The sequence below is a fragment of the Eriocheir sinensis genome, chromosome 7 (genome assembly GCF_024679095.1).
Source record: "Eriocheir sinensis breed Jianghai 21 chromosome 7, ASM2467909v1, whole genome shotgun sequence".
NCBI classification, from domain to species: Eukaryota; Metazoa; Arthropoda; class Malacostraca; order Decapoda; family Varunidae; genus Eriocheir; species Eriocheir sinensis.
In genome coordinates this window covers 13,014,734-13,030,501 of record NC_066515.1, presented here as the reverse complement: position 1 = coordinate 13,030,501, position 15,768 = coordinate 13,014,734, and the positions used below count along the sequence as shown (strand labels likewise).

General features: G+C 44.2%; 1 protein-coding gene across 6 annotated transcripts in view; it reads left to right on the top strand.

Annotated features, from left to right (window-relative positions):
* Nucleotides 1-15,768, top strand: part of LOC126992616 (myb/SANT-like DNA-binding domain-containing protein 3) — an 88,156-nt gene that overhangs the window by 34,425 nt on the left and 37,963 nt on the right. For all 6 annotated transcript variants that reach the window (XR_007746788.1, XR_007746755.1, XR_007746777.1 and 3 more), the window contains 3 exons: nt 2,830-2,944; nt 5,074-5,229; nt 8,749-8,846. Coding sequence is in view for 2 of the 6 variants with exons in the window: in XM_050851435.1 (XP_050707392.1) it covers nt 2,841-2,944; nt 5,074-5,229; nt 8,749-8,846 (358 nt within the window). In the remaining 4 variants the exon portion in view is untranslated. The remainder of the gene's footprint in view (nt 1-2,829; nt 2,945-5,073; nt 5,230-8,748; nt 8,847-15,768) is intronic.

The following is a 15,768-nucleotide window of genomic DNA, read 5'->3' as shown; positions in this document are numbered from 1 at the left end:
TTTTGAGTGTTTTGAGCATCATTTGGGATATTATTGTTTCGTGGACATGAGCGAACCCCCACCCGAATGGTGGTTCACGGGGATGAACTACCAGGCTTCACCCTCCTCACCGAGCCGCCACGTAGACACCAGGGAACCAGAGCCAACCTTATGTCTCCACAGCCTGGCTGCCACCAAGTCAGTCCATCCAGCACCTCTGAGCTGACCACACCACTTAAGCTGACCTCTTTATGCACGGCTCTGTGGTTCCCGGGGCCCGTTGCATTACACTGAGCGCCCTGAAGAACGCAAGGATGCCAGCACAATGAGCCCTGCAAGCGGGTGGGGGCCGGTACTCGGCGCCCCTAACGGAGCTGCAAGGCGCAGATGAGGCGGGGACTCGACGAGTGTGTCTTGGCGTGTCGGCTATTGTGGGGAAGCTAATAAACCAGCTACCAGCAAACATTGTTTCCCTCAGTCCTTCCCATTCTCTCCAAGGCCCGATCCCTTAGCTGTGACGAAAGCCGGCCCCGGGGTCACCACCCCCTCCCTCTTTTGTTACATTATACAGGAGGCCTGGGCACACAACAGCACACTTATAGCTTACATTTTTCACCAAAATCTTGGCTTAGTGTGCACTGCTGTGTCTGCTCATGTCTGGAAACCTCTTACTTTGACCACAGTTGCATAATTAAATTTACTGGTAAAAAATATATGCAAATATTCCTTCCTGCAGCCATCAGCACCTTCTTCCTTCAGAGACACAGTGCCTTGGGTGGCCGCTCAGTGAAACATGAAACAGAAGGACCAGTGAAACACATGCCTTTTGTCATGCACTTCATGGTGGCCAGTTACATCAAATCCTCCAAAGACCCCCCAGCCAGGCGGGGCAGGACTGCCAGTTTGAATTAGTTTGTGGTGGTGGGGTGGATTTCTTTTTCTTAGGTAGACAGTATTTGAGGACAACTCCAATGGCTGTTGAGGAGTTCCAAGAACACAGTGTTCTTCCCACTATTGTTATCTGCTACACCTGTGGTGGATGTTGTATGTGAAGCCCTCAAGAGTCATTTTTTTTTATTGCAAAGAGGTGTGTACAGATGGCACTGTGGCTTCAGAGTAGTGCAGTGAGACGAAGTATGAAAGCACAGGGGGGTCGAGGGGGGCAAAGTCCCCTATTCGGAGGTTACATTCTGTATTTCTCGCCAAATAAGACGCACTTTTTTTAGAAAAAAAAATTCGAAAAATCACCAGGGTGCTGCCTGATATGCCTCTGCTCAGTGACCGAGGGGCAGACTTGAGCGGGTTAGTCTGGAGCTGTGGTGGGCACCGCTAGCTGATAAAGAAATTACTGGAAGCTAATACTAACCTCTAATAGCTAACTTTTTATGTGGATTTAGCTTCGGTTAATCATTTTGGCCCTAAAACCCTTAAAAAACAGACCTAGTGACATGAAATTTCAACATGTAGCTTAGACATAGAGCTTCCCAGAAAGGTATAGCATGCCAAAATCAGATGATGATAAAGGTGTACACAAATAAAAATTTACCCAAAAGTGGAAGCCCTGGAATTATTTGGCTCAACTGGTGCTGTGTCTGCCCACAACGGACAAGAACAAACCTGTATGAAATTTTTAGTGGACTTAAAGTTAGAGGAGGAGGAACTGCATTTAGCGGAAGGCGGAAGCTAATTGGTCCGCTAACTTTCCAGAGTTAGTGAAAACGCTAATCAGCTAACGGAAAAGATGGCTTTGCTAATTAGTGGAACCGTGCCCACCACTGGTCTGGAAGTATTTCTGCTGTGCAGCGGTCCGGTCACCTGACTTTTTCTGTGATACATGTTCAACAGAATGGATATCCGAGGATGACTAAAGTGTTTATTGTTAAACCATTTGTTTCTCATTGTTAAAATAATTAAAATAACACTTAATATGATTGACAAATTAACCAACATCTATTTCTACTTGAAAGTAGGTATACAGTCCGTGAAAGTCAAGATCAAGAGCAAGATTGCCCATTGAACGTAGCATCCCCGTGTGATTAGTTCCCTCAGTAGCTCGGGGAAAGTTGCCGCCTGCACACTGCGCATTGAGTGAATTTACCAACCAACCCTTTTGTGTACCATTTTAAAATCACAGCTACTCAGGGCAAGAACACTGTAACATTTCTACCAACAGTGGAACACTTTGAACACAGAGAAGGACACGAAGCAACAAACAGTATCATAGTCATAATTATAAGTAAGGTGGCCAAATGTAGTACTGCATATACATTAAGTTCAGGGAAAATGTGGTGTTTTTAATTTTTTCTAAACATATCTTGCCAAATTATAGGTGCGTCTTATATGGTGGGAATACGGTATATATTCTCCTGTCTTAGCACCCTTATGTAGGCTGAGGGGGGCGAAGCCCCCTCATTAGCTGTGTGAGCACTCTTTGTGCTAGTTTTATGGTGGAGTAGCCCATTGAGATGAAATATGGAGATGGGGGTGAGACCCCTCCATTGGGGGTTTACAAATATATACTCTGTCCTAGTGCCCTTAACCCTTTGCTGGATACTCAGAAATACTGGATATAAAACAAACTACACGTCCTCCTGGATGCTGTGCCTGCATGCTAACCACTCAGCCATTATTATGAGTGCTTGAAGAACAGCTTTTTGTGCCTCAAACCCTGAGCAAGTGCCCATGGTCATAAGTGCCCGCCCTCTTGGGGTTGAGTAACCTCAACATCCTGCTGCACATGGATGTTTTTGTCATGTGTAAACTTTTTATATCAAGGTTGGACAGTTCATTGTTTTAACTTTTTTCTGTTGAGGCCTTTGATTTACAGTCATTATCTCACCTTCCTTGCAGGGAAGGACAGGATGGAGCCCCTGTGTGAGGCTGTGAAGGTGGAGGTGGGGGAGGAGCCAACAGGCGGCCAGGCTTCATCCACCTCCCAGCAGCCCTCAGTGATGGACAGAGTGAGGTGAGCAGTCTTGTTTGCCAAGCTTTGCAGGAAATGGTCACTGGTGGGGAGGATGGGGAACCATGATGCAAGAGGCTGGGAGAATGGTACTAAGGGATGCAGCAGTGAAGCCAGTGGTGTTTGTCAGGGATAAGGAAACAGAGGGAAACAGCCTGGGAAGTCAGACAGTGTTGGCAGTGGTGGTCATGGATCAGGAAGCACCACACAGAAGGGAAGGTGTTGTGTTGTGTTGTTGGGGACATGTTGGGAGGGAGCAGTGCACCTGGTGGTTGGTGGTGGATGCCAAGGATCTTTGTGTAAAATACTGATACTTGTTCACAAAAGTCTGTGGAAGGATCAAGCACTGGCAAAAAACACAGACCCACAAAACAAGGAGTTGCCAGGCTTGCTGCACCTATGTAGTGGCTGCAAAAACATTGCCCACCTGGTGTGATTGGCACCACGGAGCTGAAGTTTAAATAAAATATGTTTATGTAAACATTTCTATATTTTTTTACAGGACTCAAGGTTTTGTCACATCTACATTGAGTTCAAGCACTTTTTAATTATAGAAGGCATGGAATTTGCTAGTTTTCAGAAATAATAAAAACATTGTCCATGTCATTCCAGAAGTGCATTATCATTTATTTTTATTTTTTGAAGATTTACTGTTTGTGCTTCTGCACCTTCCCTGCCACTGTTGTTATTTCTTGAAAGATTTACTGTGTGAGCTTCTGCACCTTCCCTGCCACTGTTGTTATTTCTTGAAAGATTTACTGTTTGTGCTTCTGCACCTTCCCTGCCACTGTTGTTATTTCTTGAAAGATTTACTGTGTGAGCTTCTGCACCTTCCCTGCCACTGTGTTGATTTCTTGTTCAGGTGCCCCATCATGCATGACATTATCACACTGGTGAAGCTTGTAAAATCCCAGCACATGAACCAGAACATCATCATACTGTGTATTGTTTCTCTTGTGGTGAGAAAAAAAGCCCTCATTCACCTTTATACCACTAACAGCCCCCAAATTATCCTGCTAGGACTGAGTTTCAGTATTAACTTTATGCTGTTCACTCTACCGCAGTACATTTTTTTGTCTTGGCACGGGTAGTTAGTTGGTTAGCACAGTTTTCAGTGCTCCAGAGATGAGCCCGAGTGTCTGCTCATCAGAAAACATTACGCCACTCCACTGTTATTGAGTTCAGGGAGCTTACTTGTTTTCAATGTACCAGAGATGAACCTTGGTGTCTGCTCATCAGAAAATATGCACTTAGGGTAGGTTGTTACAAAGAGTGCCCTTTCTTCTGCCTGCCCACTGCAAGGAGTGCTTTTTAGCATCATGCACTAACTCTAGGTTGTCACTGCAGTATTTTCTGGGCGGGGACACTTCTGCTCACTGCAGCAGCTTGTAGGGAAGGATTCTTAATCACCTTGTTTTGGGAGCTTGTTGATCCTGGCCTCTGTAAGGAGTACTTCTTAGATTCTTGGTGGAGCAAAACCTGTGTCCAGCGCTGCTGTGTCTCCCACACCCACGATGCTCTCTCTCTCTCTCTCTCTCTCTCTCTCTCTCTCTCTCTCTCTCTCTCTCTCTCTCTCTCATGTCACATCCTAGTTACAATATCTGTGTCAAGATGCAAAGTGAGTTCGTCGCAGCACTCAACACATGCCTCATGTCAGCTTGGGTCAGTGGGAGTGTTGCCGCTCATGACGGGGTTCACATTTAGTTTTATCAAGAAAGTATCATATTTTCTACTTATGTTCCTTCAAAGTGTCTTATAAATATAACTTAACATTCCCCACCCACCTTAGAGCTGCAGTGAAAGTAATAACATTTTCTTGGCACCACTGTAAATTATGTGCCATGTTTCTTTATTGCCGTATAAATACCTTACGCATCAGTTTACTTTTCTCTGATATATCATAAAATTTGTGTTGAAATAGTATTGGTATGTGTGTTTATATATTATTTGTGATGCCTTTTACATATATCACAGAAGTTACATATGGCTGGGTTGGGATACGTGGCAAGGCTGGACACAGGTGTTGACCTGCCCTGACCCACCACAGCCCTCATTTAGGAACGGTGCTGCTATGGTCAGGGACGCTAACCACTGCACCACATCTTTATTAATCTGTTCTCATTCATTCACAGCGATCACTCCGAGGGATCACTCCAATGGGATGAGATTGGTATTAAGGAGGAGGAGGAGGAGGTATGCATCAAAGATGAGGGCATTGAAGACTTCGACCCACTCACTGGCTATACCGTCTTTGCTCCTATGCAGAAGTCCAATCCAAGAAGCACCAGGTGAGTAATCAAGTTGCCTTCCTAGTTCAGTCAGCCTGGCCTGACGTGCCGTATCCACAGTTTTCACCGTCCATGGTTCAAAAAGTAATAAAAGTCCAAAATATTTTTGGGAAAAACATTCTGAAGTTTGCAAAGCTACGTTTGCTCATACACAGACGGACACACGGACTTGACACAGCTGTTGCTTGTGTGGCGTTAGCATCTGTTCTGGATTGTTTTGGTGGAATTCTTCTGAAGACAACTGTGACCATCATGACTGATTTTGTCCATGCTCCAAATTATGGGTGGTCCTAAAATTTGGACTGTGAACAAATTTCTGACGGTCATTTTGTAAAAATCTGGGAAAAAGGCCCCGAACCCTAATCCTAAACGTTGGGCAAATTTCCTCAAACTAGCTGTGCAGATTTAATAAAACTGAAACTCGAACCCGACTAAGTAGTCACCAGGAGGGTTGGCAGCCTTGCATTTGGGATGTTTGCAGCCCTGAGCGGCAGCAAACAAACACGAGTGGCCGTTGACCCTGCACGTGGCACAGTTTCTGTGTATCTGCCTCCAGGGTGAGTGTGACCTCTCTTCTCTACTCGCGGGAAAAAGTGGCCCCATGCTTCAGGAGCCAACTCCAGTGACTGTCAGACATTATAGCCTCGAAGGAAATCCTCCAAGGCCACTTCACTGGCTCTAATGTCGTCAGGAAGAAGCACGATGCGTGGGAGGAGGTGGCTGCAGAATTCAGTGCCAGCTACCCTGCCCACCAGCCCAAGACAGTCCTGCTGCTCAAACGTGTTTGGGAGTACATCAGGAAACTGTAAATGGATACGAGTACATGCTTGTTTAGTGTACTGCTGCTGAATTATTTATGTGTATAACAGTGGTTCAGCTTTTTCGGATGAATTATCGATAATAAACACCCAGTTACTTCTTTGACAATATATGAAAGAAATCACGGTCCTGTGGGTGGTGACAAGAGTAATAATACTGAGAAGGTTAAAAGGAAAGAATAAGCCAAAAGTATTCACTCATTAGCAGATGCTAGCCAGGTAAATGTTGTGATTGGGTCACTACAAATTTCCACAGAAAAATAGTTTAAAAAACACTAAATTTGACCTGTTGTTATTTTGGAGACTACAGTTGAAGATATATCTTAACCCGGTAGCAGCGACGGGCCAGATTTGTTGCTTTACCGTGTAGCAGTGACGGGCCAATTTTGTGCTATTATATAAACCCCCCAAAATAGAAGATACATAATCTGATCACAAATGCTTTGATATATATTATGAAATGGTTTGTGTGATGGGTGATTTTTTCTCATTTTTCTCACTTGGAGGGACCATTAAGAAACATGATCCCCGCTGCTGCCGGGTTAACCTAATGTACCTGACATATTCTAACACAAAAGAACCTAACATATCCAAACACATTATTTTGGCTTGACCTTCCCTAACCTATTACTGTTTTGAGCCTCTTAGGCAGCATACTCTTATTGGCACATAACTCAACATAGAAACATTTCCCCAAATTGGGACTACCACCATTAGAAATAGTGTGTGAAATAATACTATCATATGTAAATTTAGAATTTTGAGAATCAGTCTGGAGTTGAGAATGTTTAACGGGACCTTCTGAGGTGAAAAAATAAGAAAAAATGTTGAAAAACTGTTTTTGGCAAATGCAACGCTTTTTATAAGTGTACTTTCAAATGGCATTTTTATTTTGCCATAATTTGCATTTTAAATGTCCCTTGCGTCTCGGGCATTTAATTAAAAGTCCGCCTCGTCACGCCCTTATGGATGCCCCCTGACAGTTTTACTCGTTAAATTGCTCAAACAATAAGGTTTATGCCTTTATTTTAGTTATCCTTTCAATGCCATTTTCACTAATGCATCCTACAAGAGAAAATATAGTCCTTCCCTCACTCCCATAATCCCACTCTCTTTTGCTGATAAACAAAGCAGAAGCTTTTGCTCTGCTCTTGCTGTGATTTTTAGCAAGTTTTGGGAATGGCCAGAATGGGTTGGGTTAACAGTTGAGTGAAGGGAAGGAGCTTCTTCCTTCCTTTTAACTGTAGCAACAAGTCCATAACTTGGGTAATGGCAGCACAAGCCGCGACAGCCCTTACTTTAGCAGACAGTGCCATGTCGATACAGGGGAAGTGCGTTGTTTACGTTGTGGATGTGGATACGGGCAACTGACCTTGGCCGTGTGTGACGCACATCCGGAAATGTTAGAATTGCCGGTTGCCCAAGCTGCCGCCAACGCAGTGGGAAGAAAAAGGCCCAGTGTGACACCAGGTACTGGACAACCGACAACTCGCTCCTGGATGGGCGCACGGGCGTTGCCAGTAGCCACAATGGTTAGAGGAAATTAAACGGCCAGTGTGACACTGCCCCAAAGCAGTGAGGCTGCTGACTGGTGAGTGCCAGCGATGACGTCATCGGACTCCCAGCGAATCACCAGCATGTTTTCAGAGCTCAGCCAATTGTAAGGCTTCATCTGTGGCTTTAAAACGACCCGTTCTCTCTTCCTGTTTTCTTCCTTTTTCCAAAGTACGTATTTTGAGATAACAAGAGAGTAAAGGAGGAAAAAGTGAGCTCCGGGGGGCAGCATGAGCCAATTATAATGGCGCCACTCTAAATAGTTGCCTGCGCCGTGACGGGCTCGAGGCCGACCATCAGGCCCAGATGGATAGTCTGCTGGCGCCTTAGCCCATATGTAAAAAGAAGAAGAAAAAAAAAAAATCCACGGGTCTGGATAGCTATTTCTTGATTAGCATTTAGAGGTAGCAGTTCATTCTGTCATTCTGTTCTCCCATCTCATCTGGTAAGGGAATATTGTGAAACTTAAATGTTAAAGTGACAGATGCCATGATGATTTCTTTTGTGGTTGGCAGTGTGGTTCATATCTTACTGAGTATATCAAGCCTGCATTTCAGAACCCCTAAAGCCCTCTCAGTAACATTGCTGCTGTACCTGTGTCCTTCCTCTGTTGTGGCAGATGAGTGGAGTCACCAACTATTTCCTGCATGGCCAACCAGTTACCAAGTAGATACACACTGTAACTTCCCACCTCCAACAGCTGGCACACCCTAGAACCCCCTTTCCCAACCCTGTAGTCGTGACCCCAAGTGGGGTCGCCAAGACCTCAGAATATCAAACATGGTGTTATTATATTATAATAACACATACAACTAAACTAGTGGGGTCACGGTCATGTCTAGAGGTGCTTGATTGGGGTCCCCTGAAAAAAAATTGGGAACCACTGCCCTAGAATCATCCAACACCACTATCAGCACACTGCCTGACCAACTACAAGTGATATTCCTAAAAACCTGGTTATGGTCGCACATGGTTATGGTAAATTTGCAGGCTTTTTTTTTCATTATTATTATTTTTTTTGTGCCCTTGAGTCATTTCCTTTACTGTAGAATAAATTAATAAATAAATATACCCATAACACTGATAATGATACTCTGAAAAACTGTTAAAATTGTTGATTAATGAACACTATTGATATGTTTTCCAGGGTGAAGAAAAAAAAAAGTGCCTTTATTAGGAAGTCTTTTAAGACAGGGGGAGGACCACCACAGCCACTCGAAGACACAGGAGCATCATCTGTCAAAGGTAAGTTCACTGAGACTCAGTTCGACAGATTAACGAAAAAGGGACAATAGTTGTGTTACATCTTTTACTGAGTAGAGGAACATCCCTCAAGCTGTGGAATGCACTCCTATACATCATACATCATGGACATATTGCTTCACATATGTGGTTAACCCTAGAGTGCTAAACGTTGCTAGTGCTGTGAGGATGATCACGTGATGTTCCCATGTCCCAACCACGCTCTGATTTTCAGTGCCTTCAAAGTTTCTCAAGCCTACAGTACCCTCTCGAGTTTAGCGCTTGCTTCATTCCGAAGGTATGGCGCTAAACTCGAGGATCGCAAAACTCGTGGCATTGAAATCCACGAAAAAGCGCTTATTGGTTCCGACCCGTGCAAAAAAATGACTTTTTTTTCGACTTTACTCCCTTGTTATCTCAAAATATGTACCTTGGTAATGGGCAGAAAATGGGAAGTGAGAACAGGTCGTTTTGAAGCCGCAATTGAAGGCGGTTGCCTTACAATTGGCTGGCAGTTCTGAAAACACGCTTGTGATCCATGTGGTATCATCTGCTAAAGTAAGGGCGTTCGCGGTCACCCATGGTACAGTTGGACAAACCTATAGTTTCTAGTAGTTTTGTGTGTGTTATGAAATAATCTGCTAACTCTTTCCGTTATAAATCATGAAATCACTAATATCATGATTGACTTTTCAATGCATATTGAACGTAAACTGCTGCCGCAGCAGCAAAATAGCACGCAGAGAGGTTCAACTTGCTTACTCTTTCCATATTTCCCTCACTGCTCACAAAGATCACAAGCGGACAAACTAGAACAAAACCAGGCAAATTAATACTTTTAATGCTGTGTATTCCCACAGCACGCATGTGTGGTGGACAGCAGAATGACTAATTTCAGCGGGGAGATATTTCTCGTAACACCGGCCAGTGTAGTGGATCCGACCGTCACTGCCATATGATATGATGGTGTCGGAGGTATTGCCTTTACAATGGCACCAGTGGAGTGGACCTTCTTCTTCTTCTTTTGACCTGTAATGCTTTGTATCGCTTCTTGGGTCCTCTTTCTCCACACTTTTATACTTCACAACATGCATGTAGTTACTTCACAGTGCACACTTATTCACTTCACCCTGAACTTAGGTGTTTTTCTGTCCTTTTCTTTCCCTGATTTTGTGTTTCTATGCCCTTTTGTTATTTTCCGCTATTACTTTCACCGTCGCTGCCATGCATTACAGGTCAAAAGAAGAAGAAGAAGAAGAGGAAAACAACACCGAGAGTTCTACAGTTTTCATAGACTGGAGAAAAAGGTTTTTGGACTGTGGTTCCACAGCATGGGGTGTTCTCTTTTTTTTTTTTTTTTTTTTCTTTTTTATAACAAAGGAGGCAGCTCAAGGGCAACAAAAAAAGAAAACAACAATAAAAAAAAAAGCCCGCTACTCGCTGCTCCTAAAGTAAAACAAAAGAGGTGGCCGAAAGGAAGATCAAATACAGGAGGAGAGGTGTCCTGATACCCTCCTCTTGAAAGAGTTCAAGTCGTAGGCAGGAGGAAATACAGATGAAGGAAAATTGTTCCAGAGTTTACCAGTGTGAGGGATGAAAGAGTGAAGATGCTGGTTAACTCTTGCATAAGGGGTTTGGACAGTATAGGGATGAGCATGAGTAGAGAGTCGAGTGCAGTGGGGCCGCGGGAGGGGGGGAGGCATGCAGTTAGCAAGTTCAGAAGAGCAGTCAGCATGGAAATATCGATAGAAGATAGAAAGAGAGGCAACATTGCAGCGGAATTTAAGAGGTAGAAGACTATCAGTATGAGGAGGAGAGCTGATGAGACGAAGAGCCTTAGCCTCCACTCTGTCCAGAAGAGCTGTGTGAGTGGAGCCCCCCCACACATGAGATGCATACTCCATACGAGGGCGGACAAGGCCCCTGTATATGGACAGCAACTGTGCAGGGGAGAAGAACTGGCGGAGACGGTACAGAACGCCCAGCCTCTTGTTAATCAAGTAGTAAGCAAAGCAGCTCTACCAGTCCATTTTACGAGTCTATTGGTGGGCCATCTTCCACTGCTCCTCACTCCTCAGCCACTGCTGTCATCTCTTTGTTTACATACAGCCATGGTATCCACTTACCCATGCTCGTACCCACAACCGTTTTGCATTCATACGGACAACCAACAATTAACTCGCACCCAGTTGGGCATACGGGCAACTGCAGTTGCCCATAGTCCCAATGGTTGGACACCGCCTTTTAAGGCAGCACGCATGACGCCGACGGTACAGGTAACGCTCAATTTACGCCAGTTTGGTTTACGCATTTTTTAAATAACGCGGGGTCCAAAATCCAAATAAATGTTTAATTTACACGTTTTTTCACTTATACGCGATATTTTATGGAGTGGCCACCAGATGTCTCACGCAACTGGACTCACACGGCGTCGCGGCCACACAGCTGAACTCAGTTCTTCCCGCGCGCCACTTGAACAACAATACAGTACCCATGCTGCCACGCTACTCAACAATAGGGGTGGGCAGGTACCGGTGCCAGCTATACGGTACGGTACCGGTACTAGACTGCTTGGTACCGGTATCAATACTAGGCAGTCGCTCATGGTGTCCCTCATTTCCATAGCTGGGCGTTATCGCGATACTTTATTGCTGATAACAAAATCGGGTTATCGGCCATCCGCTACTTATTTAAATATATATCGGTATCTTCGTTACTTTTGTAACCAAAGTAGCGATAATCGCTACTTTTTTCTGCCTCAGGAAAAAAAACATTGTCTCCTCTCTACTGCGCATGCGTGGCCCAGGCGCCCGTTGTTGTATGAAAAAACTTAGATCATCAACATTAAACACTAGGTTATTTTTTTTTATGTTAGACTCAAAAATCAATATATCAAAGAGAAAAATCATTTAACTTTGCCCCAAAAATGATTATTCACTGCGTCAACTTTGATATTCCATATTCGTTTGTGAGCATGCCATGGTATTGAAGGCACCCGGTATTGTGTTGTTTGGTGTCCCATCTTCAACAGCTGGCGCTTTTGATTACAAACACTGGTCTCTCGTGAACTGCGCTTGTTCAGACCTGTACAGTCTCACAAAGCTTTTTAACACATTAAGAGTTGCTGGAAGGCTGAATCAGACATACAGTACCACCATCCTCGCTGTTTCTAGAACGACACTGTACATATAAATGCAACTCGTACAGAATATGTCGGTCTAGAAACAGCGGGGATGGTGGTAGTGGTACTGTATGTCTGATACAGCCTTCCAGTACCTCTTAAGTACGGTTAAAAAGCTTTGTGAGACTGTACAGGTCTACGCTTGCTGGTCTGAGCACGCACAGTTTACGAGAGACCAGTGTTTGTAGACAAAACCGCCAGCTTTTGATGGTGGGGACGCCAAATAACACAACACCAGTTCAGGTATTTCTAGTATTACCGTCCATTGGTACGTGTCAATGTGTGATTTTCAGGTTTTGTAAGTTTTCTAAAATACAGATAAGGAAAATTTGAATTCATCTATGTTTTTCATTTGAAATGTCAATATAGTATCATTTTCGCCTATCGGCTTTATCACTAGCTAGTATCGGAATTGTGGATTTATATCGGTATCGATTATCAGTTATCGCCTATATTTGTGTCTCCAGTTAACGAATATTAGTTATCAGCGATAAGGTTTTCCATTATCAGTTATCGGTTATCGGGAATAAGATTTTCTGTTATCGTGCCCAGCTATGCTCATTTCTTCCTCACACGAGTGAGGCTGAGACTGAGTGCCTGAGTGGATATCTCGGTGATATGGATATTCTCTCTCTCTCTCTCTCTCTCTCTGGCATAAAACTCAAATGTAGACAAGTAAATTCAGACTGCACCAAATTTTTCTTCACCAACGTTGTAGTGCGAGAATGGAATAAGCTCCCACCGTCAGTGTTCCAGTGTAACACGATTGACTCCTTCAAAAACAAGCTCGACCGTCACTTCCTTCAACTTAATATCAACTAGTGTTGAAATGCAACGTTTTGGAGCCTTCTGATTAATGTAAAATCACTTAGGTTTAAGGACAGACCACCTAGTCTAGACCATGGGGTCTGTGTGGTCTGATTTTCTATGTAAATCTATGTAAATCAATCTCTCTCTCTCTCTCTCTCTCTCTCTCTCTCTCTCTCTCTCTCTCTCTCTCTCTCTCTCTCTCCACTGAATGAAGTGAATATTTATTTTTCGATAGAAACCTACCTCTTGTTTGATTTACATTGTTTTTGATTTACGCAACCTCTTCAAGGACACAATGCTTGCGTAAATCGAGAGTTATGTAGGTAGACACGACCCGTACATGTCAAAGCACCCCAAAAGTTGGGATGGTAAGAATTTAGGACTAAGCTCCAAACTCGAGGATCGTGAAACTCGTCAGAGGTTGTAATGTGTATATTATAATGTACATGTGTATGTATGACTGTATGTGTGGCGACACCCGGTCGGTGTCGCACAACAGGATGTCTAACAACACGTCGTGCTTTTGGCCGTGGGAAGCTGTGATGAACTGACACTAGGATCAGCAAATGATGACTTTCATCAACAGTCATCAACCGGAACCCACACCCTTCCGGACGAACTACAAGCAAATAAAACGGGCGAACAACGCGGAGAAGGGAGAGAAGACGGGTGACGGGCAGGCGAGCGGTGCTCTGCCGCCCCGTGCCCTGCAGCGGTGTGGCTGTCTCTGATTTCGTGCGTCTCGCTCACGTAAACTGTAAACCTTATGTAGTACAACTGTTAATATAGTTAAAATACATTTGGTATTTGTATTAACCTGAGAGAGAGAACTAAAGTGAACTAAAGTGAACTTATAACGGCTACCGCTCGGCCACACATCACTTAACTAAAAGGCTATTGTGTTGTCTCAACCACTTCAGTCAACTGGAGAACGCAGGCAACGGTACACCGGACCTGACGTGAGACAGCAGTTCGCGCCTTAAACTTAAACGTAACACGTTACATTAACCACGTTAAAAATGACGCTTAACCCTCACAGCGTCGGCGTTGTACATGTACTACACAGGCTGAGTCACCTTCCCAGCGTCGGCGTCGTACATATACGACGCGACAATTTACGACACACACCGTGACTCAGATGTCATTTTTGACACTTTTCATGACTTAAACCTATGTTTTTTCAGCATTTCTGACATAATGGGAGAAAATTTTTTTTTGAAAAGTGCCGACGCTGGGGGGGGTCACGGGTGGGAAATGTTCCGACGCCATGGGGGTTAAAAGGCGGTTCACAAGGTTGGTCATGTCACTTGACCCATTTTTTTTCCATAGATATGCATTCGGGTGCCTCACACCCAAGATTAGTGGTTACAGTGTAAATCCAAACTGGGTGTCTTGCATCCAAGTTAAGTGGTAATGTAATGAGTGCAAATACAATAAACCCTCCATATAACGGACCAACTGGGGGGGAAACTTAATCTGTTAATGCCAAAAGTCCCTTATAAACGGCAGAAATTTAAAAATGTATACAGTGGAACATCGCATCTGGCGTTATTTTACTTTGTGATTTCACATTTGGTGATGGGTTAGCAACTTTCCAAAACTCTCATTTTGCAGGATAGTATCGCGTCTAATGATTGCTATGTGCACATCCAGCTTCTCACTTGATGGCAGCCATTTTTAATTGGTACCATTGTTTGCACCTCGGTGCCACCGTACACAGCCCACACCACAGCTACCTGGTTTCTCCCCTCAGTCACCTCACTAGTTTTTGTGCTGCACGCACATCTTTCATGTCTGGCGGTATCAGGCAGCTAGTGACGGCGACCTTGGGAGGTGCAGCTGGTAGTGGCGGGCGAGGACAGTGATGAAGAGGCTGTCACACATTCCTAGTTATTCTTCAAGCCATGACACACACTCTTGGCTCAATAAAACACTATTGGACATGATATTGGTGAGTGTTTATGTACCCCTTTACCCATGTTGATGCTTTGTGTAGTTATGATTAACTTCCTTGGGATGAGAGTACGGAAATATGGGAAAATTGCGGCAACTTTTGGGTGATAAAAGTCCCTTGGTAATTTTTTCCCATTTAAAGTTTGCCCCAGATCTGACGATGTCGCATTTTCCGTGATATTTTCAGACTGATGTATTCGCCCGATGCAAGGTTCCACTGTATAATAATACCGATGAACTTAATAAACTTAGGCTATATGTTTTTATATTTTTTTATTGCGTATGTAGTCTTAACGTTGTCTGTATAGCCGAACAGCACGCTTGGAGGCGGACAGCAAGGGCACTGAGGCTGCAAGGGGGGCCATATCATTACGGATAATGGTAAAATTTTACAATTGCACTGGCAGAAGAAACAGTTTTTTTGGGGGGGGGTAGTTTTCAGTATGTTATGAAATAATCTACTAATTTTGTTACAAATCATTATGTGATTGATGTTTCAATGGCTGTTGTACACCCACCTCCACAGCCGCAAAATAGCTCCCAGAGAGCGGTTCAACTTGCTTACTAGCTGTTTTTATATTTCACTCCACTCACAAAGATCACAAGTGGACAAGCTAAAACAAAACCAGGCAAACTACTGTTTTTCTGCTGTGTATTCCCCCAGTGCGCATGCGTGGTGGACAGCAGAGCAATTGATTTCTGCAAGGAGATATTTCTTGTAACACTGGCCCACATGGTGGACCACCCCCGCCGCCGCCCTGTCCCGTCTTGCGCTGTGTAGTTCCGCTGTATTTCCAGAGACACGCCAGTTCTCATCGACAGACCAACTTGGTCACTTGGGCTCATGTCAGCCGATAGAGTTAGTCTTTTGGCACTGTGCTACGAGCCACCATTAGCAAAGGCCCGTGCTCCACACTATAGGGAGGGAGCAATCTTTGAACAACATCAACACTGTATTTCCGCCCCACACCGCATACCGAT